The following is a 27,993-nucleotide window of genomic DNA, read 5'->3' as shown; positions in this document are numbered from 1 at the left end:
ACATCCTGTCGGTATGCCTAAAATTAGTCTAAAATAGATCTATAATAGCTATATCTATACTTTTTCGCATTCTCGCGGGCTAAGTTAGATTATGATTAAGTGTTATAATTGAATCTTTTATAGTCATACTAGACTCCTAATCTAGATATTAATCTACACCATTAAATTACTAGATTATTAGTATTTATTACTGGAGTATTGCTGCTTGCTGTCCTGCAGATTAGGACTAAATTTAGTCAATTTAGACAATTGTTAAAATAAGTAAATAAATCTCGTTTTTATTGTCTCTGACTCGACTGCTAGATCTAGATCTAGTTTTAAGTTTAACTTACTAACTTACTTAACTTGATTGACTTGAATCGGACTTGACTTAGATAGATCTAAAGGCTTAGGTCATATATTAATAATATTTAGATCTAGACTGTCTAGAGTCTAGACGTCTAGATCTATTAGTATTATATTATATAGAATAGATATAAAAATTATATTGATATGTTAATATTAATAATATATATATTAAATTATAGTATATAATAAATATAATACTATATCTATAATCTATACGTATACATCTTTATTTCTTTACTGACATAGTTTTTTAGTATTATTATTATTATCATTAGTATCATTATGATCAGACAGTCATAATAATGATAATACTGTAAAATGTAAAATCTGTATTATAAATATACACTTGACTCAACTGTTGTGTAAACTCCCATTAACTTAAACTCCCAATTGAATTGAAGAAGAAGATCTAGAATACAACAAGAATTACCTGAATTAGCAATTTCTGAGAGTCAAATATTTTTGTTTATTTTAAATAGTAATTTTACAATCATATCATATTTTACATCGTAACTATTCGGTGCACCACAAATGAAATGTACATTTATATAGATCTAATAAATACTTAATGTGAAGTATTTAAAAACTGTTTGCATTCATGCATAATCATGTGCAGGAACTGTTTAGCAGCATACTAGTTGTTATCCTCGTGACTGTTTTCAAATCACTGCCAGTCAGCATTGACCTGTTTTTACACTTGTTTATTTTCAAACAAGAAAATGATTGTTCACAAATGACATGTATGTGTACCCAAATATTGAATAATGTTCTGTTTGTTTTTTTTTTAAGCATTTGTTTAAAAACTTAACATGCCGCCAGGGCGGCCACGACGTGCTGTTAAGCAACAACCTCCACCAGAATTAGATGAATCTGAGCAAGCATCAGAAATATCTTTGTAAGTGTATTCTATTTCTAGTCCTGATTAAAAGGCAATGTGACTGTGTTTTAGAGCTCATGGAAGCTAAATAGCATTTTACTTAGGTGTAGCAGAAAGATGCAGATGTTCCTGAATCCACCCAGAAACCTGACATTGTTATGAGACTATTCCTTAATTCCGTGATGTTATGAGACTATTCCTTAATTCCGTGATGCATTTGTTGGTACACCCTTGCAGTGTTGTATCCAAAAGTGATATATATAATATATAAAATATCTAACTAAATATATATATATATATATACACATTTAGTTCACTAAACAGTCTTGTTGAATACTATTAAATAAAAAAACAACATACATACTTTTCTTTGAATTACCGTACTGTTAATTAACTGCCAAAATTCTCGAAGATATCAATTAAAAAGAACAATATTCTATTTATATTGTCATCTTGTAAAAACTATCATATAAAGTAGCTAATGCTTTTAACATACACATACTGCTAACTAGATGCAAACAATGAAATAGTCAATGACTTTTATTTGAAAGTATTAATGACAGTGTCCCCCCCACCCCCCCCCCCCCCCTTCTTTTTTTTTCTCCCAAGCAACAACCTTAATCTTGATGTTTACAAAATTTCATTTTTGTTTTATATAATTTAACTATCAAAGTCTTTTATTTGTTTTTTCTTCAAATCTCTTATTGACAAACACTAGAATAAAAACTTCTTTATAAACTAATTAATGGCATTATTTTAATAAATGTATAAATCTGAATTTTTATTTTTTCCTACAGAAGTGTGGGCAATGATTCTGATAGTGACTTTGAAGAACCTAAGGCTAAAGGAAAAAGAAAGAAAAAGGATGATTCTGCACCCGTAATTTTTTAACTTTTTTTTTTACATGAAATCTAATTTTTTAAAATTAATAGAATTACATGTTAGTGTTTTTAATGAACAGTGTGTTTTACAATATTATTTTTGAATCCAGGCTGCCAAACGCAAGAAAGCAGATACAGGAGCAAAAGCAAAGAAAACACATCTCATGGCATTAGAAAATGGTGATGGGAGTCTTTTTGAAACTGTTAAGGCTGGCAAAGCTTCTTTGCAGGTATTACTTTCAATCATATGTAGTGCTAGTTGGTAAGTTAAGTCAGGTTTTTAAATACTTAAAAATTTCAGAATCAAGACAAACTATTTCAGTAGCCTGTTATGTCTCTCAAAATGTAAAATACCACAGAATTAACTAAAACACACTCTAGCACATCTTCTATGAGGTTTGTTTCAATAAAATAATTTTTATTGGTCTAAATTTATTTTTAGAAAATCAAACAAACGAAGAAAAAAAGAATCAAAGTATATACTTCAGTTTTAAAAAAATATGATTTAATTATTTACAAAGAAAGCCTTAACATTTTGAGAATAACGCATTTATTTTGATAGGCAGTGGTTGATGACTGGATTGAAGGATACAAGCTAGATAGGAATGCTGCACTGTTGGAACTAATTCAGTTCTTCATTCAGTGTTCAGGGTGCAAGGGTAAAATCACTCCCTACATGTATGCCAGTATGGAGCATGCAGAGATTATACGTAAAATGACTGAAGAGTTTGATGAGGTAGAGTTTTGGTTCTCTTAATAGTTGTTTTAGTGTTTTAGATGAAAATTTACTACTGCTTACCAATGTAAGATAAAACTGAACTAATGTTTTTTTTTTTTTTGTATATGGTAGGAAACTGATTACCCTTTAATAATGACTGTTTTATATGTTACGAAAGTGGAGATTACCCTTTAATAATGACTGTTTTATATGGTAGGAAAGTGGAGATTACCCTTTGATAATGACTGGGCCACAGTGGAAAAAGTTTAAATCCTCTTACTGTGAATTCGTCCAAGTTCTCGTGCGTCAGTGTCAGTACAGTATCATCTATGACCAATACATGATGGATAATGTTATCTCTCTCCTGACTGGGTTGACAGATTCCCAGGTCAGGGCTTTTAGGCATACCAGCACACTTGCAGGTAAACTTGTGTTTTTTACTGTCACACAGATAGTGAATTTCTATAAATTAGTTTTTTTTTTTCTTTCATAATAATTATATACCAATATTCTCAGGTGATGTCTTGAAATGTTATGGTATTACACATGTGTTCATTTATTATATATATGTTAATAGATTACTTGGTTTTATTTCAAACCTTCATAAAACAATCAGTTTTTTGCTTTTCTTCATAGCCATGAAGCTTATGACAGCTTTGGTGGATGTAGCACTCAACCTGAGTATAAACTTAGACAACACACAGAGGCAGTATGAGGCTGAGAGAGCCAAGCAACAGAACAAGAGAGCAGGGGACAGACTCGACTTGCTGATGCAGAAAAGACAAGAGGTGAGTTTAAATCAGCTTAGCAGGTTTAGCAGGAGTCGTCCTAAAGTGGCTTGGATCCTACCTGACGGAACGCACCCAAAGTGCGGGACGGAATCAACAAGCTTACTTTTGAAGTATGGAGTACCCCAAGGATCAGTTCTAGGCCCAGTACTGTTCACTATGTACACATATCCACTCAGCGGTGTCATACGGCCAACCGGCATCTTATACCATTTCTTTGCCGATGATTCACAGTTATACGATTCATCAGTACCCTCAGAGGTGTCGCATCTGGCAGAGAAAATCAGTAGTACCGTTGCAAGGGTGAGCGATTGGATGGTTGAAAATAAACTCAGGATGAACGAAGACAAGACAGAAATAATTAAGATTGGCACTAGGAACAATGTCTCAAAAGTTGAAAGCACATATTCTCTCTTTATCACGAACTGCCATGTTCCTTTTGTCCATGTAGTGCGGAATCTTGGAGTTTTCTTCGACTCAACACTATCTTTCGACCCACACATAAGTCAGCTCTGCAAAGGTCTTTATCTGCAGCTGCGCAGATTAGGCCAGATCCGACCACATTTAACAACAGAGTCAACAAAAACGCTAGCTGTGGCATTCATACTCTCCCGCCTTGACTACTGCAACGCCGTGCTAGCAGGTATACCTGATGACAAAATAGCCAAGCTGCAACGTATACAGAACAATGCCGCTCGAATAGTCCTTAAAAAAACTAGACAAGATTCTTCTACTACGCTCTTGCGCACGCTCCATTGGCTTCCAGTGAAAGCAAGAATCGATTACAAGGTCGCCACACTTTGTCATCAGTGTATATATAACAATGAGATGCCCTTGTACCTTAGCTAACTGATTACTCCATATGTCCCCCAGAGAGCCCTGCGCTCAATGGACTCAACGCTTTTAGTAGTGCCACGTTTCTCCCTCAAAAGCTATGGTCTGCGTGCTTTTTCAGTTCACGGACCAAAGGTTTGGAACTCACTCCCCATTGATCTGATCTCAGACAGACAACATGCTACACCACTTTTAAGAAGAACATTAAGACCTATCTGTTTAAAACTTTTTTAGATTAACTGTCATTTTAGCTCTCGTGTTTTTGTTTGTAATGTTGTTACAGCGCCTTGAGCCTACATTTTGTTTGTTAACAGCGCTTTATAAATAAAATTATTATTATTATCTAGATCCTAGAACATTGCACTTTTTTAACTAGTGTATTAGATAAATAATTATATTTCTAGTATGTGTAGACTAACTATATTCTTTTTTTCAGCTGGAAGAGAACCAAGCAGAAATTCGTAACATGCTGACATACATATTCAAGGGTGTCTTTGTCCATAGATACAGGTAACTTGATCTTGTTTGTAGGTAGCTTTATTCCAAAAACAAAATTGAGAAAGGAATAGCCTTAGAGGATAATATAAAAAATACTAACATTAACAATGAGGGGATTGTTTTAGTTCACTCTTTTAAAAAGACTTAATCCTTTTAATGTAATGTTAATTTCCATATCTATATATATTCAACTATTCTGCCTTTTTAACCTTAAGATGCTTTGATTATCATGACTCAAGTTTTAAGCTTAAAATGCAGCTTAAAGGCTCATTTTGCTTATTCCAACAGGGACACCCAGCCAGAGATCCGCTCTATTTGTATGGCAGAAATTGGTGTTTGGATGAAGAAGTATCCAAACATGTTCTTGGATGACAGCTATCTTAAATATGTTGGGTGGACTCTATATGACAAGGTCTAACTTCTGTCTTTTATTTATTCCATCAACAGCAAAGCTAGAAAATACATTTTTTGATATTTGTTTTATATTCATAGTAAATTCACTTTTTATCCTGAGATGTGCTAATTTCACACTTGTCTATTTTTTTAATTCTATAGATTTAGGCTAATTTTATAAACATAACACAATAATAGTACACTTGATACCGTTTTTTAACTAGATCAGTACTAATTAGTACTAGATAGTGAATCTTGTGGATGTACAGGTTAATTATTGGGCATCTAAAATCCAACTTGACATTAACAGGGATGCTTGTTTATTTAAAGGATTTTAAACTGGTTTCAAGCTTAGAGACCTCCTCAGTTATTGTTATTCAAACATCCTTAGCTATAAAGTTGTTTGCGTGCTATTTGTGAAAGTGGAAGGAGATCTAATCCCAACTACAAAATTGGTATCGCAGTGCTCTCTAGCTTAGCAAGTTCTTTTAAAGTCTCAGAATGGGACTTCATGAGTCTATCATATTGATTAGCCTGTCACTTCAGTCTTTCATGAAATAGTTCAAGATAAGTTGAAGTAGTCTCATCTCACCTCTACAGTTCACATAACCACATCCCTCCACTCTATCCAGTTGTCCTTAGCGAGTGGTACTTAAAGTGTCACTATGTAATACTAATAATTTCAGCTTTTTTGTGATGTTAATGTAATACCTTATCAGGGGATTGTTTTTTAAAGCCAAAACACAATAGCCTGTTTATTTCTATTTCGTATAATACTTGAATACTGTTAACTCTTCATATTGTGAGATGAATAGATACAGCTTTGTTGTGTGAACATTTAAAATTCAAACTTTTGATGTCTCTAATATTTTAGGTTGGTGATGTTCGTCTCTGTTGTCTGAAGACATTAGCACCCTTGCATGAAACACCTGATCTGTCTGGCAAGTTGGAATTGTTTACAAACAGATTCAAGGTATACAACTTTATTGACTTGCGTTGGACTATATTTAAAAAAAAAAATGTAAAAATGTTTATTTGGGCTTGAAATGCAATAATGTGAAAAGGAAAAAAAACAACTATTGCAGATAATTTATTATTATTGTCTGTGGCATTTTAGATTGGCTAACTAAATAAAAACAATTTGGAGGATTTTAAAATTCATCAATTTTTTAATGATTTAATTTATTCATTATCATTAATAGGACAGAATAGTTGAAATGACATTAGACAAAGAATATGATGTAGCAGTGCAAGCCATTCGACTAGTTATCTGTGTCCTTAGGTAAGATTTGTTTATAGGTTTTCCTGCTTTTATGTTAGTCTGTTTATCTAGAAAAATATTTTCCAGAACATGTTAAATGTTAATGATTCATGGCTTTTTTTTTTGTTGTTTTTTTTTTGAAACAATGATTTATAAAAGTTATGTTTAATTTAAAGTGATTTTTTTTTTTTAATGTAACAGTTTCAACACTGTTTGACTTACTAAATTTGTATATGCTCTATTTGCTCTTTAGATACAGCGAAAATGTTTTATCAGACAAAGACTGTGAGAATGTGTACGAATTGGTCTACTCATCTCACAGAGCTGTAGCACAGGCCGCAGGAGATTTTCTCAACCACAAGTTGTTCAAACGAGATGACAATGCCCCAGCTGTGAAGGCAGCTAGTGGCAAGAAAAGGAGCCCCAATACTCCACTTTTGAGAGATCTGGTTCAGTTCTTTATTGAGAGTGAGGTAAAGTATTATAACATTTATCTTTTACTTGTAGGTCAAATAAAAAGATTGTTGAAAGAATGAGTCTTGGTGCTAAATGGTTGTTTAGGCTCAAGCAGTCTTGCTTGTACTGGACATAAAAATATTAAGTTCATACCACTGATTAAAAAAAAAGAAATTAAACAAACTTGAGAAGCAATAATGATTATGTCTTGACCACTAAAGTAACTTTCTATTTTAAATGGATATATTTCTAATAATGTTCATGAATGCTTTATTGGTAAGGTAGGCTTAGAGTGTTTTAGATGAATTTTTGATGTATATGCAGATGTATAAATTTTTTAATTTTGGAAGTAGGTGTCCTAAAACAAGTAACATGCTATACAAATGCTAATCTTTCAAAAGAACACTAATATTGCATCTTTGAAGAGATTTTAAGTTGCATTAACTTGCATTTTTTAATGAGATTTTGAGAAGTTCTTAAGCTATTCAGTTTCTTAAGCATGTTTTCTAGAACCTGGCTTTACACTCCAATTACTATAGTTTCAAGACTAAAACACTCACCACCAGTCATCTTTCTTTAGCAATATGAATTTCTAGAGTTGCTATACATTGAAATGAATGGCTAAATCCTTTATGTTGAAAAATTGAATTATTTTTGAAGATGTTTCTATCAACTAAATTTCCTTTTTTTGTCCTACACCACAGCTTCATGAGCATGCTGCCTATCTAGTGGACAGCTTGTGGGAAATCAATGAAATGATGAAGGACTGGGAATGTATGACTGACCTCTTACTGGAGGAGCCTGGCAAAGGAGAAGAAGGTTCTGAATTGAATCGAATAACTACAATTTACTATTAGTCTGTTCTAGTCACAGAAGGAACTAACCAGATTTTGATTGTTTTGCAGCTCTTGATGACAGACAAGAAACTAGTCTGATTGAAATTATGGTTTGTTGTGTTAAGCAGGCTGCAACTGGGGAATCTCCTGTGGGTAGAGGACCTAACAGAAAAGTTAGTTTTATTTCTTTTTATTTGAATACAACCTCTCTGTTTGTCTCATCTGTTTAATGCTTTCGGGTTTATTAGGCTTATAATTTAAGTGACATCTTCTTTGTGCTGTTTTATCAATAGCCAAATTACAAATTAATTAAATAACTGTTTTATATAAAGCAAGGATCCTGTGAACATAAGTCTGGAAATACAAAAATCTGGCTGTTGTGATTGGGCTGGTCCTTTTGCGTCTTAGTTTTCATCATTCCTTTAACTTGCTTCCCAGGGGTGCTGTGACAGTTTGTGTAACCAAATCCCTTCACTGTTCCTAATTAGAAGCTGTTACAGATATAGTTATAGCTAGTGGAAAAATGTCCCCCAAAATTGTATTAGGTATGTCTTATTATATTTTGAATGCATGTCTATTGTAGATGTCAGCTAGAGAAGTGAAACAAGTATCAGAAGATAAACAGAAACTTACTGAACATTTTATTGTTGCTTTACCTCAGCTGTTGTTAAAGGTAAGTCTGTGAGGATAATAATAGTCTTGTTTAGCGTTTCTTCATTTATCTAGAATCTTGTGGCTGTGCCATCAAATCGTGCCTTCAGGTCTGTATATTTTTTGTCTTCTTGACTAAATAAAAAGACTTCATCATGGGATCCAATGTATATTCTCTTTGATGATTTTTCTTTTTCTGTGACTTGCAGTAGGTGACCCTTGGATTTGATTCCAGGAGCAGTTGTACTTTATTCTAACTAATAGTAATGTTCAGTAAAAACTAAATATTTTTTTAATTGTATCTGTCTAGTATTTGATGGATCCTGAGAAAGTGGCTAACCTCTTACAGATTCCATTGTACTTTGATCTTGACATCTACACATCTGGCAGACAAGAAAAGGTAAACACAAATGTTCATGTTATACTTTTTTTTTTAAGTTCTATATTTTAAAATATGTTTTGTTTTCATCTGACATTTATTTTGAATTTCAGAATCTAGAGTTGCTGCTGCGATATATTAATGATATTGTAGAGAAACACACTGGAAGTGAGGTAAAAAAAATTTTTTTTTTGTTTCAACTTAAATATTACCAGTTGGATTGACTATAACAAGAAAGTAATGTTCTTTTACTCAAAGCAGATCGGTTGTTTCTTTTGACTGCAATGTTTACAGCTGTTAGCTATAAAAAATTTGATATTTTATTTATAAGTCATAACTGGATAAAGATGCTTGTCGATGATTGATAAATATGACATTTAATGAACATCTCAGGCAGAATGTTCATTATTAAAGTTCTGGATATTGTTCAGCAAACTTCTCTTTATTATTGTATTTTTCTTATATCCAGTAGCAGCTGGTAAACAGTGAAGCAGGAAAAAAATGTTTTGATTTTATAGAACTTAGGAGAACCTAAGAAAGCTTGATTCTAACAAGTTTTTTTGTTTTCTCACAAAACTCTTAAAAAACTTTTTTTTGTAAAAGTAAAGTAAAAAAGTTATAATCAGGACATCACTTTCTTGTTACATTCCAGACCAATATTTGGAATAAATTACCCTGACTACTTTTATAAAGCAATATGTATGCATGTATTTTTTTTTCTTCAGGTTCTTGAAGCCTGTTCAAAGTGTATGGAATGTCTGTGCAATGAGGAGTTTGCAATAGCTGGCAAGAGTGAAGTCAGCAAGAAGACGTTGATAGACTCACTTGTCATCAAGTTGAAACAGGCTGTGCAAGATTATTTCACTGAGGTTTTTGTTTTCACATATCTGCTTAAAATAATATTCTTCATGAGTTTAAATCAACATTGACTAATTATTACAGTATAAGTGCCTTAGGTTTGTTGTTCTAATTTATTTCTGGTTCTATGTATGATGACAGGGCGATGTACCAGATGAAGATGAGGTGTATGCATTACTTGCTGCTTTGAAAAGAATTGCTGCTTTTTATGCGTGAGTGCTTTTTTTTCCATAATTTTTTAATGTGAATGTTGAATGTGGAGTGAACCGTTGGGTTAGGTTGACATATTGTGTGTAATTTTGTGTACTTGTGTTGCAGCTGTCACGATTTGACCAGCTGGGAGATTTGGGATGACATCTTCATTGTTGTCAAGTCTGCTAGAGATAAAGCACCTGTACCGGAAGATGTAAGTTTTTTTGTGTATGTTATGAAAGGTTTTTATGTCTTCAGAGACCTTGTCATTAAATAACTTTTTTTTTTCATGCAGACATTTTGAAAGTTATTTTTGTTCTCAGATCATTGTGAAGGCCATTCAAGCTTGTTCTTTGGCTGTGATGTTTTACTTGAAGAGACTGGATGAAACAAAGCCACGCCCTGTAAGTTGACATTTCAATAATGCAATCCAAGTCTAATATAGCAAAGTTTACTAGAACCAGGTTGATTGTAATATCTGGTGGTAAAGAATTAATGCCTTGACTCCTTTTACTTTTTTACATAACAGAGTCCTACATTTTGTTTGATTTAATAGAAATTAAGAGTAATATTGTTTGTTTTGTTTATGCATGATTGAATAACATGGTTTCATTTTTTGTAATGCTTTTTGGAGATAAAAAAAATATAAAGAAAATTGACAAATTATTAACATTTTGCAGGATGAAATGAAACGGCTAAGAAAGAAGACCGCGGTTCTGATTCAGTGTTTCCATGAACTTATGTTCCATGAGAGTGAGAAAGTCAAGGAGGATGTGAGTAAATTATGACATTCACATCCCACAGCCAGAACATAATGATCTCTGGGATAATATTGTCTGTGACTATATTACTATGTAGCCTTTTATGAATTCTTGAAGTGGTGAACAAGAAATAAAAAGCTGTTGGATTTAGTTAGGTTTGGGCACTACATTTCTTCTTGCTAGGGTCAACTTTGTTGATTTCCATACATTTCCTTGGGCCATCATAATTTATCATATACATTTTTTTTTTCACTAACAGCTGGTAGTCTCAATATTGTAAAATACACAGCAGTTTTACACTTTTAAACAAATCATACATCTTTTTTCTTGTTATCTACAAGCTGAAGGAAAAAGAGTTATATGCTTATTGGTTAGATTGTAATGAATTCAGTTCAACTTGTTTCTCCATAGGCTTTTCTGAGTATCTGTGACTTGGCTATAATCTTTAGTCCCCACCTGGGAGAAAGCAACCCACTGTTGAAACCTATAGTGTATACAATGGAACCTAAGCTGACCAATCACCTCAGTGAATTCCTTCTAATGAAGGTTTTTGTAGAGGATGATGAAGGTATGTTTTCTTTTCTAAGTTGAATTTGAATTATGAACTTTGTCACTCTTCAGCTCTTTGGTTGTTAGCAGTAGTTGCTGTGCTCAACTTAAACATGATATTTTCATAGCATTGTAATTCAGTTTATAATTATCTCATTTCTTATCTAATAGTTTAGCAATCAATGAAATACATCTAGATTTGGTCATTGGTGTGATTGTTTCTGTTTTCTTTAGTGGAAATATTTGTTGATGATTATTTTATATTTATGATAATTTCAATACATTACATATCTTTCCTCTTTTTTTAATATCTATCATGGCACTAACAGAATCACTTGCTGGGTATATATATATAAAGATTAAAATGTTAAGATGCAGGTTTTTCAACATGGTTGAACAAAATGAGGCTACACTGTAGAAAGAAGTTTTTTTTTTTTTTTTTTATGGCTATTGTAGATTTGATTATTAGACAGTGCTCTATATATTTTGTCAATATTTCAGATTAAATTTAAAAAATAACATTTTGGTTTTGTTTGTGAACAGAAGATATGGATGAAAATGTCAAAATTGAAGAGCTGCACAAAAGGAGAAATTTTCTGGCAAGTTTCTGTAAACTTGTTGTGTATAACATCATCCCTATCAAAGCTGCCGCCACTGTGTTCAAGCACTATATGAAGGTAAGTTGTGACATTGAGCTTCAATGGTGGAGAGGAGGTAATAATAGTAGGGTATGACCAATCTAACCTGACCTGCTTTATTTTCAATTTCATGCACAGCCAGGGTAATACACACTCAAGAATTCTGTTTGCTATTAGACGTCTAAGTAGAATCTATATAAATGCATTTAGGTTATCTATATCTGCATAATAGTTTTTGAACCACTTATTATTACCATCTGTTCAACATTTTATAAGTAGTGATAAGTCTGTGATATAGGCTATAACTTGGCAAGTACTAGCTTCTAGTAAATTACATTTTGTTATTATTTTCTATTTTTCGTTTAGTTCTATAATGACTATGGTGACATCATCAAGTTTACTTTGGGTAAAGCCAGGGAGATCAACAAGGTGGCCACTTCTAAAACATTGGCTGCCAGCCTTCAACAGGTGTGTGCTTACTTGTGTTTACATTGTCTCAGTGTGTCTGTCAGTTGCAAGAACTTAATTTTTGGTTTTCATAAAAAATGTGTAAACTAATTTATATAATGTTCTGAGTCAAAGTAAATGACTATATATAATGTTCTGAGTCAAAGTAAATGACTATATATAATGTTCTGAGTCAAAGTAAATGACTATATATAATGTTCTGAGTCAAAAGTAAATGACTATATATAATGTTCTGAGTCAAAAGTAAATGACTATATATAATGTTCTGAGTCAAAGTAAATGACTATATATATAATGTTCTGAGTCAAAAGTAAATGACTATGTCCTTAAAGATAGTAATAGAAACATTTGAAATGTTACAGCTGTTTAAAGAAATACAAGCAGACCAAAGTGATGTGGATCGTTCTTCTGATGCATTCCAAGCTATTAAGGTAAAATGAGATTAGTTCTCCTTGTCTGATCTTCTCAGCCTTGTAGTGAGTTCAACCTTAAGAATAATTTATAAATGACTAAAATTAAAATAGCAGTTTTCTGAAAACCTTCTGATATTACTTTGATTTTTTTTTTCATTTATTTTTTTTTTTTCCTTTTGAAAGCTTAGAACAGAAGGTACTGCATGACCTAGTTAATGTATATATTCCCTAAAGACTGCTTTAATAATCTTAATTAGAGAACAAACACTACACACAAAGTTGATTGAGTGACTACATACACACACGTCTTGATCCTTTTTATGATTCTTAGTCCACAAGTAGGGCTGATACAGTGTGGCAGAATGAGGGACAAACAAGTTTTTATACCATGGACTAAAGTCGTTCACTTTGCTATGACTTAATGTAGTCATAATGTATGTAGTGGGTGATGATTGTCTTCAGAGATTTTTTTGACTTTTCGCGTGCTGAGGCATTTTTGTTCAGACAGTTCATTTAAATATGGTAGGCTTGTATGTGTGGTTTGTGACACTCTTTTTAGGAGGCTGTCCAAGTGGTGCAACAGTTTGAATGCCACATTGTCTTGCCAACAGCTTATTGCATGTTTTTTAGATTTTGAATTGTGGCTCTGTAAAAACTAACCAGAATGTTATTTTGTAGTTTAAAGCTGTTAAGTTTGCCATTCTCACTTATTTTCATAGTATCTTCAATACATTTTGTTGTCATCACAATAGGAACTGTGTCGAAGATTTGCCTTGTCTTTTGGACTTGATCAGATTAAGAACAGGGAGGCTGTGGCCACAATGCACACGTAAATATTTGTTACAAAAAAGTTTATGGTTTTGCTGAGAACAAAACAATTTTACATGTTTTTTTTTTATGTCATAAATAAATTACTCACTTGAATCATGGGTACTGAGTAGTTTAATGGACCAAATGTTTCTGCTGTTACAGTGAAGGCATACAGTTTAGCTTGACACCATTTGAAAACATGGACAAAGGCCCTAATGCTGCGCCACCAAACATTGCTTTTCTAGAGGTACTGTGTGAGTTTGCCAATAAATTAATGAAACAGGATAAGAAGACAGTGTAAGTGGCTTTAATGATTTTTGTATCAAAACTTCCGTGCCTTGTTAGTATGTTAGATTACAAAAATATTTAAAATAAAATATTATTGACAAATCTAAATTGATCTTAATGCCAGAAGAGAGAAACTTAAATATAATAATGGATAGGACTATACAACACTTTCCACAATGATAATATTATAAAAAAAAATTGATAGTAGAAAAAAAATCATCACTATGTAAACAAATTGCATGAGATCCCTTAACAAAATAACTTTTGTTCTTAAAATAATTGTTATTTTAGTTGTAATAATTATAATTATTTCTTTGTACTGAGAGCTTATTAGCACTAGCTTAAACAATGCTTCTCAGATGTTGAACTCTTTACAATTCAATTCCTGATTGCTATTTTCATTTCATTAGTTTTCTCTTAATTGTTAAAAACATTTAAAAAAGCTTTTTAATATTTAAGGAAACTATATAAGTTTTATACAATAGTTTAAAAGGATAAGACAATAACTAATTATTGGTATTACATTCACTTAGCACTTGAAACGGCACTCTTTTTAAAGGAAAGTTGCATAAGTATTAAGATGCAGTTGACCCTGTTAAACTGCATACAAAACTTGTTGATCTTATATTTTTGTTGAAGTGTTGTTCTAAATATGTCTTTCTAGTGTCAACTATCTAGACAAACAAGTAGAGGGTAAAATGCCTCATACTCGCCAAGAGGACTGGCAGCCTTTCTTCATTTACAGAAACAGCTTGATTCAGGGGGAGACTGACTGGAATCCTATCACATTGAAACAGGCTGCTCAGAAGAGATATGGCAAGAGGAACAGACAAGACAGTAAGTTGTCTCAAATCCAATTTTTGTAGGACTGGTCAGTAGATAGTGCATTATACAAATCTACATCAAAATTTGTAATTGAACTATGAAATATCTGACTGGTAAAATGATCGTACCTTGATATCCATTAAAGCGGGCTATATTTAAGTAGTAGTAGAAATAAAATATCAATATATCAAAGCAATATGATCAATGGTTACTTACAACAGCAAAATGCAATAATACTCATTAATAATATAGAGCAGAAACAACTCACACCTGGTCTGCTTCTGACATCTGGACCAGCACACATTACTTCCCCTGAACACCTGTATTAAATTCCTTTATCATTCCAGAGCTCAATAAATAGTAAAAAAAAAATTTTTACACCAATCTAAACACTGTGCACCCCCACTCCTAACAATCTAAAAGGGTTAGAACTAAGTAAACAAATTCATAAGATGTGACAGTGTTAGCATGTTGTCTGAACAAGTTATGTTAATCCTTTTTGACTTAATGTGGTCACATGTCTATCAATAAATTCAATGTGATGAATAAAAGGGAGGGGGAGAGTTCGGCTCCCCCTTTGGACAGACTTGGGTAAGGTCAAAACACACAAACTGAAAAAAAAAATTGTGGGAACTAAAGCCATACTTTTGACTATCTGGCCAACTATCCTGCAATGAAGAGCCAGAGCTCAGTCTAGTGCAACCCTTCTCATGTTCATATCAACTATTGGAATGTTTATAGGAAGAGAAAAAAATTAATTGATCCACAACTTAAAGCAGATTGTATTGTTAAAAACATAGAACTTTAAATAATAATTATCTACTGGAAACACATCACATTATAACAAACTAATGTTATGATTTAAGAAGACTACAGTCTCATTAATTCCACACAGTTGCACAATCACACAAGATACTAGAAAGTTAATAAAACTTTCTCATTTTACAAGTAACAATTGTTTATTTATGTAGAAAGGAAATATATCCGATTTTGTCTATCCTGCACAGTTATTCTTATAACTCTCTAGCCTAAAATTAATGTAACTAACTACCTATCTAACCCTAGCAACTGTTTTGGTTCTAGATTATAACACAATAAAACTATTTCCTTTTTCTACTAGAATGTAACCTGATGCATATAAGCTTAATATATTTTGAAGAATAAATTAATAATAATGGCAATATGAGTAATGCTATGATATCTGTTGTTACTAGCTTCCTCAGATACAAGCTATGAGCCTCAGACCCCTGGCCCCATGAGCACCCAGCCAATGACTTCCACTGCCAACAAGAGGGGACACCACCACCATGATCAGGATGAAGACTCCAACTTGGGTTCCAACATAGGCTCAGAGCAGGACTTTGATGATTCGTAAGATCTGTTGTTTGACCAGTGTCCAGAGTTGTAGTCAGCACTTCTCCTTCCATCATTAAGCTGTAACCTCCCACCTTTTTGTTTTGTGTTTCAGAGTCTTGATTTCTAGGTATTATTATTAAGTGTTAAATGTGTTTTTTTTCTCTTGTTTTTTTTTTTTTTTTTTAAATAAATACAGGGTTCACTTAACTGCCTCTATTGATGTACTATGTTAATCACATAGACTATACATTGTTGAAAAATAATCCTTTATTCTTATCAATCACAACATGAAGTTAAACTGAGCCCTGTACTAGTTAAATGTTTGGGTTTTTTTTTGTGTGTGTTTTATTTTACAGTTATTATTTTTGGTAGTGTTACACATTTGTTATTTATTTGTATTTAAATACAGGCAGTTGTTGATTCATGAATGCATTCTTAGACCTCATTAATAAGTTGATTTGTGTGTACGATGGCAGCTTTGTGAGCAATCATTTGTACACTACTCAAATACTGTTTCACTAAACATTGGTATTTGCTTCTACTGTGGCCTTATGCACAAAGCTTGTTGAGTGCATTTAATCCACAGAGTAAGCTTTATCCAATGATTAGTTATTTAAAATCTCATGTAATGACAAAGATTATTTTCTACATCGAAATACTTTTTCTTGAGTATCAATTAAATACTAAGTAATTCTTATTGGGAAATTTCTTTATTCTAAATATAAAACTGCTGACTCAGTAACTGCCTATAATACAATAAAAAATATATCTGTATATATTTATATATGAACTCGTAAAAATATAGTTGTATAAAGAATTTTTTTTTTTTTTTTTTTGTTTGTTTAGCTTGGCTACTATAGAAAATATTTTCTTTTGTAAATGTCCTACGTTAAGTACAAAACCAAAAGTTATGAAATAAAAGTATAATAAATCTAAAAATACTTATCATTAAGATAATGGCTTGTTTATAAACTCCTGAGTTATTTTCTGTTGTCAAGTTACTTCAATGTATTTTTGCTTTTGTTGTGTTTGTTGGCCACTTCCAATATTCATGTCACACACAGTTTTTTTTTTTTTTTTAAAAATCTTTTTGTTTTTATAAAAAATATACATAAATAAATAAATTACATATATGTAATCCATATATACATATATATCCACCCACACAAAAGCTTTAAATCAAAACAGAGCTGTAGTGTGAGCTTACTTATGTTAACCTCTCAAACAGTGTTGAACTACTTGGATCTTAAAACACAGATTTTCTTTATCATATGTATATAGAAAAATTCAGATGGGTGCTTTATTTCCTTTAGTCATTCATCTGTAACTTTGTGTTGTTTCCACATGTTAAATGAATATAATTCAGATGGGTGCTTTATTTCCTTTAGTCATTCATCTGTAACTTTGTGTTGCTTCCACATGTTAAATGAATAGTCTCTGAAAGAGTAGAATAGCCAGGTTTGGAAATATGGAGGGGTGCTTTTTTTTTCATTGTAAATATGATAATTGAGGTTGCCTCTGTTCAATTTGTCTATTCCCCTGTGCAATTGGTTGTTTGTTGCAACCCAGTCTAGTGAACTGGTAAAAAGGGCTGAGCTCTTATAGATGTAAGCAAGTGTGGAATGTTATTGCATGGGTCTGCATACAAGGGGAGAAAATCTATTCATGGATTGTTGTGTAATTGTTTGAAAACAGTGAGTAGTGTGTGAAACCTAATGAAACAGGCTATTCAAAAAAATAGAACAAGCATTAGTGCCCTTTGTATTTTTTCCATTTGTGTATATCACTACTTGTGTAGTTGCATGTTTCCACCCTTTCATTTTGTGTATATATTTTCTGATAAAAAAGTGTTTACAGGTAATACAAATGCGAAAAAAATCAATGTTACAATTTTAATGTCTTCATATTTTTTTTTAAAGGGCAGCTTAAATTTGTTGGTTGCTTACCCAAATATTCTTTAGCATTTTGTTTTTACATAATTTACATGTACAATAATGTGTTTTTTTTTTGTTGAGGGGAGGGAATGTTACATATTTCATATATGTATTGCTTGTAAATATTGTGTGTTAGGAAATTAAATGAGCAGATAAAAAGACAAATCAAGAAAACAAAAATAAAACTAAGTTTTTATTTTTTAAGGGGCAGTTGTTTCATCATTATGAAAATAATATTTTCCTTTCAAACTTCTCATCCAGTGGTTTAATCTTAGTCTACAATTATGTTATTACGACATTTTCAATAAATTTTGTTTTAAATTACTTCAGTTTTGTTGCTTTTGATTGTTTTTATTTTAAATTCTATTTAACAATTTTAAGTTATCACCAATTTATGTAACTTTGGTGCCTTGATAGAATTAGCTTCACACAACCATAGCTGGTGCTTAGTATTTCCCTGTTCCAATGGATTGACATATTCGTTAAGTCTGAGACAGAATTTCTTATAAAAACTTGAATTGGTTTTGAATGGGTGTAATGAAAAATGATTAGTTACGTTTTAAGTAATATAGTATATTTTTTGTTAGAATTTGTTGATGTGAACACATATTTTTGGCAGTTGAGAAAGATAATATTGACCTCTTCTTAAACTACTTTACATTCAACATAAACCTAATTTAGATCATTACTATCTATTACTATTTCCCATGAATAATGATGTGTGTTTTGATGCTCTATACAAATATATAATTTATAAGTTGTTGATGTACATTTATGTATCTTTCTATGTGTAAAATACTGTACAACAATCAGCATTCAATAATTCTTATATCAAGGTTTCCAATCAGTGTAGAAATAAACAGTAGTCAATAAAAATGTTCATATATTTAGTGATACAAAATTGCATAACATTTAGAAAAAAAAAGGAAATGATTCTTTTATAATCTTTTCTGTCTTCTCTGGGGCTTCACCCTAACTTTGAATGCTCTGATACTGCACTAATGTAGACGAAGTTCCAGAGGTGCTCACAGTACCTGGACACATAAGCCTCAAGCTGTTGAACATCACAACCTCAGGAGGTCTGACAGGCACCGACATGTCACACCAGCTGCGTAAGTTTAACTAGACTAATCCTTTTTTTTTTTACAAAGCTTATATCACCTCACTCTGTCTGGCCAAAAGTTTGTACAGGTTATTTCTCCGGCACCCAATCTCGGATGAAGCTGAAATTTCGCACAATTATTTCTTTTATCAGACTATCGCTATTGGTAATAAATTTCTTTGTTATGTCTGACAGGCACCGACATGTCACACCAGCTGCGTAAGTTTAACTAGACTAATCCTTTTTTTTTTTTTTACAAAGCTTATATCACCTCACTCTGTCTGGCCAAAAGTTTGTACAGGTTATTTCTCCGGCACCCAATCTCGGATGAAGCTGAAATTTCGCACAATTATTTCTTTTATCAGACTATCGCTATTGGTAATAAATTTCTTTGTTATCTCAAACAAGGGAAAGAAATGTACTTGACTGAAGTGGTATAAGCTGAATTAGTCTCTTTTATATTAGGCTGAAGTCTGAGGCTTAGTGAACGCAAACAGGAAAAAGAAACAATAGATAAATACAATCTTCCATGTTCTTAGACTCTTTGCTAGTAGAGTGGTTACCGCGTTGGCTTGAGATAGCTTTAGCCCACAAGTTTGAATTCAGATCGTTCCTTTTTTTAAAAAAATTACATTTAAAAAGCGATCACCCAGAGACTCCGTTCTTTCTCCCCCATTCCAACTGGTCCAGACAAGTGATTGGATCATAACATATTAAGAATGCTAAAAGCATGAAATTGCGCTAAACAAAAACATTTTGTAAAAAAATATTTCTAATCGCACAGATTTATTATTGTTAGTCTAGATCATTGGTCTTCAACCTTTTTTGGTCTACCGTCCCTTTTTCGTATTTTCTTTAAAAAAATCCGCCAGCGCCAGACTTTAAGAAAAATACTAATAAAGAAGCTTGAGAAGGCAAATTGGAATAAATTGTCATTGTTTATTAATTTTCATGCTGTCGAAAATATAAATAATATAATGTCAACTTCATGACTTTGACTCAAATCATTTAAATAATACCCTTTTTAAGTAATTGAATATTAGGGCCTACTATTTTTAGGCTTTATTGTAAATTTAGCTTTATTTTTTATATAAATATTATTATTGCTGAATTCACTAAAAATGAAATTAAGTCAATGGGAACCTTGTGCCTACTGCAGTTCAACAATATTAGAAATGTCAAGCTTTAAATTATCCAAAAGAAAGGTGAAGGTCTTTTCTAGTGGCTACATCCATTCTAATTCTTTGCTACTCATGAAGTTTTTTAACAGCCCTAGATCCAATTAAACCTTGTATGTTGAGGGAAACACTAAAAATAATTCCATTTTCGACCACAGTTTTTGAATTTTCCAGGAACATTTTAGTGCAGTCATATCTCTTTGTGCCTACTATGTTAACATTCTTTTTACTGAAGACATAATTTTGTAAATGTATTCTTTTCCTTATACTTAATTTGGACATAAGTAACATGTTTAAAAATTGTAATTTATTTTTACATTTATTACACCCTAGAAGTGAATCGTCAGCTCTTCATAGAGCATTGTTAGGTGAATTGTGTAGACATAAATGACCTTAGCAGTAATTCATTTGTCAACAAATAAGTCATGTGAGATAGTAAAATGCTTTAAAACAGATTTAATATCTCGATAAAAGAGAAAATGATATGATCAATGAAAGTCAATTCTTTCCTTCAAGTGAAGGTTGGTTTCATTCATTTGTGTTAGATGCCTACCATGTAAAACAAATTATTTCTTTTTAAGCCTGCTTTAAGTCATCGTCAACCCATGAATTTTCCTGTTTCTCAAAAAAAAAAAAAAAAAATCCACAATAGTATTAAAGAGCTTAAGAAAACAAGCAATACAACTCCCATTCGAAATCCAGCGAAACTCATTGTATAATAAGAGTTAAACATGTTGTTCATCATTTGTTTAAAAAAACTGTTAAATATGTGCTTATTCTTTGCATAAGTTTGTATTTTATATAATTAGATTTAAATAGGACTCCCAGCGCCCCCCATTTTCATGAAATCGCCCCATTGAAGACCACTGGTGTAGATGTATTACAAATTTAATTACATGACTGACCCAAACTAATACACATTAATATAAGCTTTTTTTTTTTGTATTTTGATTATTTATTTTTGTTGGCTGTTCAAAGAACCTCGTGAAAGTGCCCTGTGTGCCACATAAAAAAGCAAAATGGGACATTGAGTATAATTTGTTATAAACAGAATTTCAGTACCTCGAGTAAAATTCAATATTTACATACAAAGCTATGTAGTAATTGTTGAGTTTGAAAAAATTATTGTGTGTGTGGTTATGAGAAAATAAAAGCTCAATGAACCTCATTAAGGGGAAAGTACTGTAAATCTGTGTCAACCTTCTCATTAAAGGGAAAGTCAGTCACTATTCTATTATCTGTAATGTAACTGTGTGTCAACCTTCTCATTAAAGGGAAAGTCAGTCACTATTCTATTATCTATACTGTAACTCTGTGTCTCATGGCATCTCACTCCTTCCCATTTTCTGCCTTTCACATATTCCTCTTTGAGCTCTCATTAATGCTACTCATCAGAGCCCAGCTAAGTGAAACAAGTGATAACAGCATTGGTGAATTTGAAAGTCCAGCTTCTGTCCACCACCAGCAGCAGCAGCAGCACCACCACCACCAGCAGAGACATCACCATCGCCACCAGCAACACCAGTACTACTACCAACAGCAGCAGCAACAGCACATACCTTGTCAGTCTCCTCACAGGAGAGCTATGACGCCACAACAGATGATGGGCTCCCCCATGACCTCGGGGGTAAGTGTTCCAGTTGTTATTTAGCATTACATCAGTCAGCCAGTCACTAGAGTTTTACATTGACAAAGAAAAAGAGAATAGAAATCACACTAAAGGTCAAAGGTTTTCCCAATGAAAATAGGTTGGACTATAACCATTTAGAGAAAAGTATGAATAAAACAACAACTTGGCTGTTTAGATAGTAGTATGGCAAATATTTTTTTGTTCTCCTTATGTGGACTCTTTTTATCATATTTTCATTTTATTTTGTCACAATTCTAGGCAGGTACACCGCATACACCTCAAGGCTACTACCAACAACAAGGTAGTGTCTATGATGAGAACTCCTCACAGTATATTGAAGATACTTCGGTGAGAACATCTGTTATAACAATGTCTTCAGTTTAAGTATTTCTTTGAAAAGTTTAAAAAAAAATAAAGTAGCCCTCTCAAACCTTCCTATATATGATGCAAAGGTCATCTGTTGGTATGGTTGACAATTAACAAGGATATCATGTGGCCAGTGCAATGACTATCCACTTTTACTTTTCCCAATTAATGCGCCAGGTATCCTACAGAGCCAGGTGGACTCAGGGGGTGTTGAAAATTCTGAAAATTCACTAAGAATTGAACCCAAGACCCCTGGTTTAGAAGCCAAATACTTTACCACTCAGTCACCAAAGCCCCCCACTTCTTTAAAAAATAGTGAAAATCGATCTCATATTGGTTGATTTCAGGAAGTATAGAAGCTCATACAAAATTTTTAGACCACTTTGTGTAGGGGTTTCCTTTTCTAATAGTTTGTTATTGTCATTGTTTCTGCTGCACAGCACCATCGTCGCCAACAGCAGCAACAACCAATGGTGCACACTCCCTATGTGAGTTGAAAGCAGTACCGGTATATCTCTAGACATGAACTCAATGTTAAATGTACTGTTTTAAATATTTAATAGTCTATAGATAGTTATGACAAACAACATTTTGTGGTTACTATCTCTCAATGGAGTGTTGTTCATTAGTTAGTGTTTCTCAGTTTCACTTTTTTTTCACCTTTAATTACCACACATATTGTACACATTTTCTGGTATTTTTTGATAATGCTTTGTTAAATATCCATGCAGATTTAAGATTTAATTCTTGATGCTAGTGATAGATTAAGGATTGTGATTAGTACAAAGTTTAGGGTAGCATTTGGAATAGTTTGTTTCAGGTTTAGTAATGTGGGAATAATTAAGGTTTGTTTTTTTATCTTAAGTTTTGAAGTTAGGTTGAGGGTTAATATTAGTAATAATATTTTATGTAGGTTGTATTACAGTAAGAATGGGATTGTTAATTATTTTGTAAATACATTTGATAAATATATTCTGATGATTTCATTTAAATTTTCTCAAAAGTTAGTGGTCCACTTCTACAGACTTACTTCTTTTTGTTTGCATGTGCCACTTTATTCCTTGGTTGATTATAGTTGTCAATGTTATAGAAGTGATATTTGTCTACCAATTCTGAACATATTAGGATGTACAAATAATTATCCATCCATCCCAGTGGCGCTACAGCCCATGGAGGGCTCTGGCCTGCTTTAACACATCCTTCCATTCAGATCTCTCCTGGGCCTTTCGTCTCCAGTACAAATAATTTCACAATGTAAATCACTAAAACAACTTACATTACTATTAAATTAGGTAGAAAAAAATGTCTAATACAGTTTGAACAAAAAAAAAAAAAAAAAAAAAAAAAAAGTGCACTTTAGATATGCTATTTGTATGCAAATAAAATAATGTTATTGAAAGTTGTGGTAATTTTTAGCGGCCCCCAAAAGGGAGTATAGCTGCTATTAGCTTTATGGGGTCTATCCATCCATCTGTCCCATTTAGATCTGAAGCCTCCTCCCACCTTGTTTCCACCATGCTGTGGTCCTCCATAAGAGTGTGGTGCCTAGTTATACGGACTTTGTGCTTTCCTAATATTGGCCTCCATTTCATTGCAACTCTTGGTATGTGTAATTTTTTTCTGTTATTGATTTTTTAAAATGTTTTTTTAGCGGCCCCTGAAAGGGGAAAAGACGCTATTAGTTTTGTGTGGCCTGTCTGTCTGTCCGTCCGTCCCGTTTAGATCTAAGAAACTAGAAGAGAAAATGAAAATCAGACATCATGATATTTTAGATCATTCAAAGTTCTGATGCAACAGCTACTTTTTTCTTTTCTGTAAGCGAAAAATTTAATTTTTTAAATCGTTTTGCAAGCAGTTTTTTCATAAAAATACACCATTTTTAAAACTATTCACTATTAATAGTAGCAAACACTCGAGGCTTTTTAGTAAGGAAGACACCTGTTTACCATTTCTTTAACAGATTTATGCAAATTTAACTTTTTTTTTAAGAGAAAAAATCTATTTACTATGCAAATGAGTTGGACGTAATTTAAAACAACAATTAAAAAGTAGTTTTTCATATTATCGCATGAACTGCAGAATGGAACACAAAACTAATTGTTTTTAAATTTTTTTTTACTGAAATGTTTTTTTTTCTTGAGGTTTTGAGTAAGAGATTGACCCTTTACAAAACAATTAGATCAATTAGAATACTCATTATAAGACATCAGTTAGGCCAGGTTCACATCTAACTTCACATTCATTTTCATTTATCCCTTGGTCTGCTGGACCTTTGGGGCACCACACAGGATCTGTCAACCTTCTTTCTCCATTCTTCTCTGCCTTTGATAGAATTTCATTATGATATTCTTTCTGAAAATATTGAAAACTGCCTTTTTACCTGCCTGGGTGGACCACTTCTGATAAAATTTAATACAGATTTTCCTCTGAAAATATTGAAACCTGCCTTTTTTCCTGGCTGGGTCGACAACTTTGGGGGCAGATTTTGAGATTGTGTTTCCACACAAACTGTCTTTGTAACCTTGTTTTAAAATTTATTATCTCAATAAACACTTCTTTAATTTATTTACCAATCATTTACGTAACAATTTCACTCAGGAATCCATGGACAAGTTTTGATATTTAAAGGAGTCTCTAGGTCAAAAAAGCTTGAGAACCTCTGGGGTAGATGATGTCAAGGTCATCTGTTGGTTAAAGAGGGAAACTGATAAAATAAATTTTAAGAATACGAATAAACAAGAGCATCAGTCATCAAGATTATGAACAAAACTGAATCAAAAAAAGTCTTCTGAGTAAAAAACATTAGTGAAACAAAAAGTCAAAATTTGAAGAGACTTTCTGAACATGACTATGTCCATTTGTTTAATACTACCATTGTCAGGTTTTGTAGAGCCTAAATGACCTTAGCCTAAACCACTTTGTTACCAGATGGTCCTATTGTCATCAAAATGAAAGAAACAAACTTTAACAATTGACTCGAGTCTTTTTTTTCCCTTCACTCCTCCAACTCTGAAAAAAAAAATTCTTTTCTAGATTTACTCTTTACACTACAAACTAAAGGTTGTTTGCTTTTTGTAACTATCTTGCTGTAATATTTAGATAAGAGCATGTCTTTTTTTGTGTTGCAGCAACTATATACTAGGCTAGTTATCAGCCTTAATTGCCTTATATACAAAAAGGGCTTTAATAGCCATATACATGTGACATTGCACTTCACCATAGTTAGCCTTAATTGCCTTATATACAAAAAGGGCTTTAATAGCCATATACATGTGACATTGCACTTCACCATAGTTAGCCTTAATTGCCTTATATGTAAAAAGGGCTTTAATAGCCATATACATGTGACATTGCACTTCACCAAAGTTAGCCTTAATTGCCTTATATACAAAAAGGGCTTTAATAGCCATATACATGTGACATTGCACTTCACCATAGTTAGCCTTAATTGCCTTATATGTAAAAAGGGCTTTAATAGCCATATACATGTGACATTGCACTTCACCATAGTTAGCCTTAATTGCTGTATATGTAAAAAGGGCTTTAATAGCCATATACATGTGACATTGCACTTCACCATAGTTAGCCTTAATTGCTGTATATGTAAAATGGGGTTTAATAGCCATATACATGTGACATTGCACTTCACCATAGTTAGCCTTAATTGCCGTATATGTAAAAAGGGCTTTAATAGCCATATACATGTGACATTGCACTTCACCATAGTTAGCCTTAATTGCAGTATATGTAAAAATGGCTTTAATAGCCATATACATGTGACATTGCACTTCACCATAGTTAGCCTTAATTGCCTTATATACAAAAAGGGCTTTAATAGCCATATACATGTGACATTGCACTTCACCATAGTTAGCCTTAATTGCCTTATATGTAAAAAGGGCTTTAATAGCCATATACATGTGACATTGCACTTCACCAAAGTTAGCCTTAATTGCCTTATATACAAAAAGGGCTTTAATAGCCATATACATGTGACATTGCACTTCACCATAGTTAGCCTTAATTGCCTTATATGTAAAAAGGGCTTTAATAGCCATATACATGTGACATTGCACTTCACCATAGTTAGCCTTAATTGCCGTATATGTAAAAAGGGCTTTAATAGCCATATACATGTGACATTGCACTTCACCATAGTTAGCCTTAATTGCTGTATATGTAAAATGGGGTTTAATAGCCATATACATGTGACATTGCACTTCACCATAGTTAGCCTTAATTGCCGTATATGTAAAAAGGGCTTTAATAGCCATATACATGTGACATTGCACTTCACCATAGTTAGCCTTAATTGCAGTATATGTAAAAATGGCTTTAATAGCCATATACATGTGATTTGCACTTCACCATAGTTAGCCTTAATTGCCGTATATGTAAAAAGGGCTTTAATAGCCATATACATGTGACATTGCTCTTCACCATAGTTTACATTTTTGTGTTTTCTCTCTGTGTGCTTTGAAACATTCAAGTTGTTATTTAGATTTTGATTTGTAGATTTTTAAAGAAAAAACTTGGGATTTTAAATTTGTATTGCTAAGATTAAGATTACTTTAAAATAAATCCTAGAAGTACCTCTGATCACTCAAAACTTCATTATAATGTTTTTGTCAAGTAAGTTAACTTTAAAAATTTAATCTTTCAAAATGTATAAAAAAAAATTGTTGACAAAGGCATATTGTGTAGAGGCTATTTGGTAATTTTACTTTGTATACATTTATTATGAATAGTTGTTATCCTGTTTTATAAATATTCAATTGTTCCCCTACTTCTTTTAAAAAAAAATTGTGTTTTGGTTTTAGTTCAAAGCAAACATGGATAATTACCATGATTACTAATTTTTCTTCTTTTACCATCTAGTCTGACATGGGCAGCCATCAAGGTTACTGAAAATGTGAGAACCAGTGTACATTGGGGACACATTTTACTGCAATGATGACAATTGATGTGAAACTAAGAACTGGTTGTTAGTCTGGTGGACTGTGACTTCTGATCTATGATAAAGTTGAAATGTCTTCAAAATCAGATTTGACTCAATAACATTTTGAATCATTTTTTAAAATTCTCTATTATGTATATCAAAAGCAACTTTTTTTGTTTGTTTCCTAAGTTTAAATTTTGGCTTTAGACATTAATTGTAATATTTAAGAAAATAAACTCTCTTATGCTTTAATATAATAAAAGTAAAGTATAAAACAGCATATTGTTGTCTGAAATATATGTTTAGGTGTTTGTAACCTCTCCATTTTATATTTTTTTGTAAACTGTATATGTTTTGTTTTCTTTATATATTATTTGTATAAAGTCTAAGTACAATTTTGTAAAAAAATATAAAAAATATTAACAAGATTATTAATTTATTGGGAAAATATTATTTTTGACACTGACCAGTGAGTGTTGTTTAACCATTATATTGGACAGTATTTTCTGTTGTCAGATTCATACACACATTGGAATTTGTTGTAATTTATGTATTCATGTAAAATCTTTTTATTGCCTAATAATAATAAGGTTTGTCTTCGAGTCGGAAGATTAATGAGGAATGCAGTATCTCCTGTGGCTGCGCAGCCCCAGCTGTGACCTACATATTTTGCCACATCCAGGGCAAGCATAACTATTGTCCACCAGTGGTTGATTAAGATTTTCTTTTTTACGTCTACCTCTGTTCTCGGCAGCAGATTTTCTGT

General features: G+C 32.3%; 1 protein-coding gene across 3 annotated transcripts; it reads left to right on the top strand.

Annotated features, from left to right (window-relative positions):
* The first annotated feature begins 33 nt into the window (after nt 1–33).
* Nucleotides 34–27,504, top strand: LOC106055627 (cohesin subunit SA-1-like). 3 transcript variants are annotated; one of them, XM_013211964.2, is made up of 35 exons: nt 34–261; nt 1,138–1,243; nt 2,023–2,104; nt 2,217–2,336; nt 2,669–2,842; nt 3,042–3,246; nt 3,461–3,612; nt 4,883–4,956; nt 5,233–5,356; nt 6,212–6,310; nt 6,540–6,619; nt 6,852–7,071; nt 7,759–7,873; nt 7,960–8,063; nt 8,474–8,563; nt 8,852–8,941; nt 9,034–9,093; nt 9,646–9,789; nt 9,920–9,990; nt 10,097–10,184; nt 10,294–10,374; nt 10,651–10,743; nt 11,143–11,299; nt 11,824–11,957; nt 12,285–12,386; nt 12,749–12,817; nt 13,552–13,628; nt 13,772–13,906; nt 14,562–14,734; nt 15,937–16,093; nt 19,020–19,124; nt 21,688–21,919; nt 22,181–22,270; nt 22,729–22,776; nt 27,167–27,504. In XM_013211964.2, exons 2-35 carry the CDS (start codon nt 1,158–1,160, stop codon nt 27,194–27,196), a joined length of 3,861 nt encoding a protein of 1,286 aa, XP_013067418.2. In that variant the 5' UTR covers nt 34–261; nt 1,138–1,157; the 3' UTR covers nt 27,197–27,504. The 3 variants fall into 3 exon arrangements, with proteins under 3 accessions (XP_013067418.2, XP_055868464.1, XP_055868465.1); XM_056012489.1 differs by lacking the exon at nt 22,729–22,776; XM_056012490.1 differs by lacking the exons at nt 19,020–19,124; nt 21,688–21,919; nt 22,181–22,270; nt 22,729–22,776; nt 27,167–27,504 and adding an exon at nt 16,191–18,336 and having other exon boundaries at nt 35–261.
* The last annotated feature ends 489 nt before the right edge of the window (nt 27,505–27,993 follow it).

The sequence above is a fragment of the Biomphalaria glabrata genome, chromosome 15, assembly GCF_947242115.1.
Source record: "Biomphalaria glabrata chromosome 15, xgBioGlab47.1, whole genome shotgun sequence".
Classification (NCBI taxonomy): domain Eukaryota; kingdom Metazoa; phylum Mollusca; class Gastropoda; family Planorbidae; genus Biomphalaria; species Biomphalaria glabrata.
Note: the sequence above shows the minus strand (reverse complement) of the source record. Positions and strands in the feature narration are given on the sequence as shown.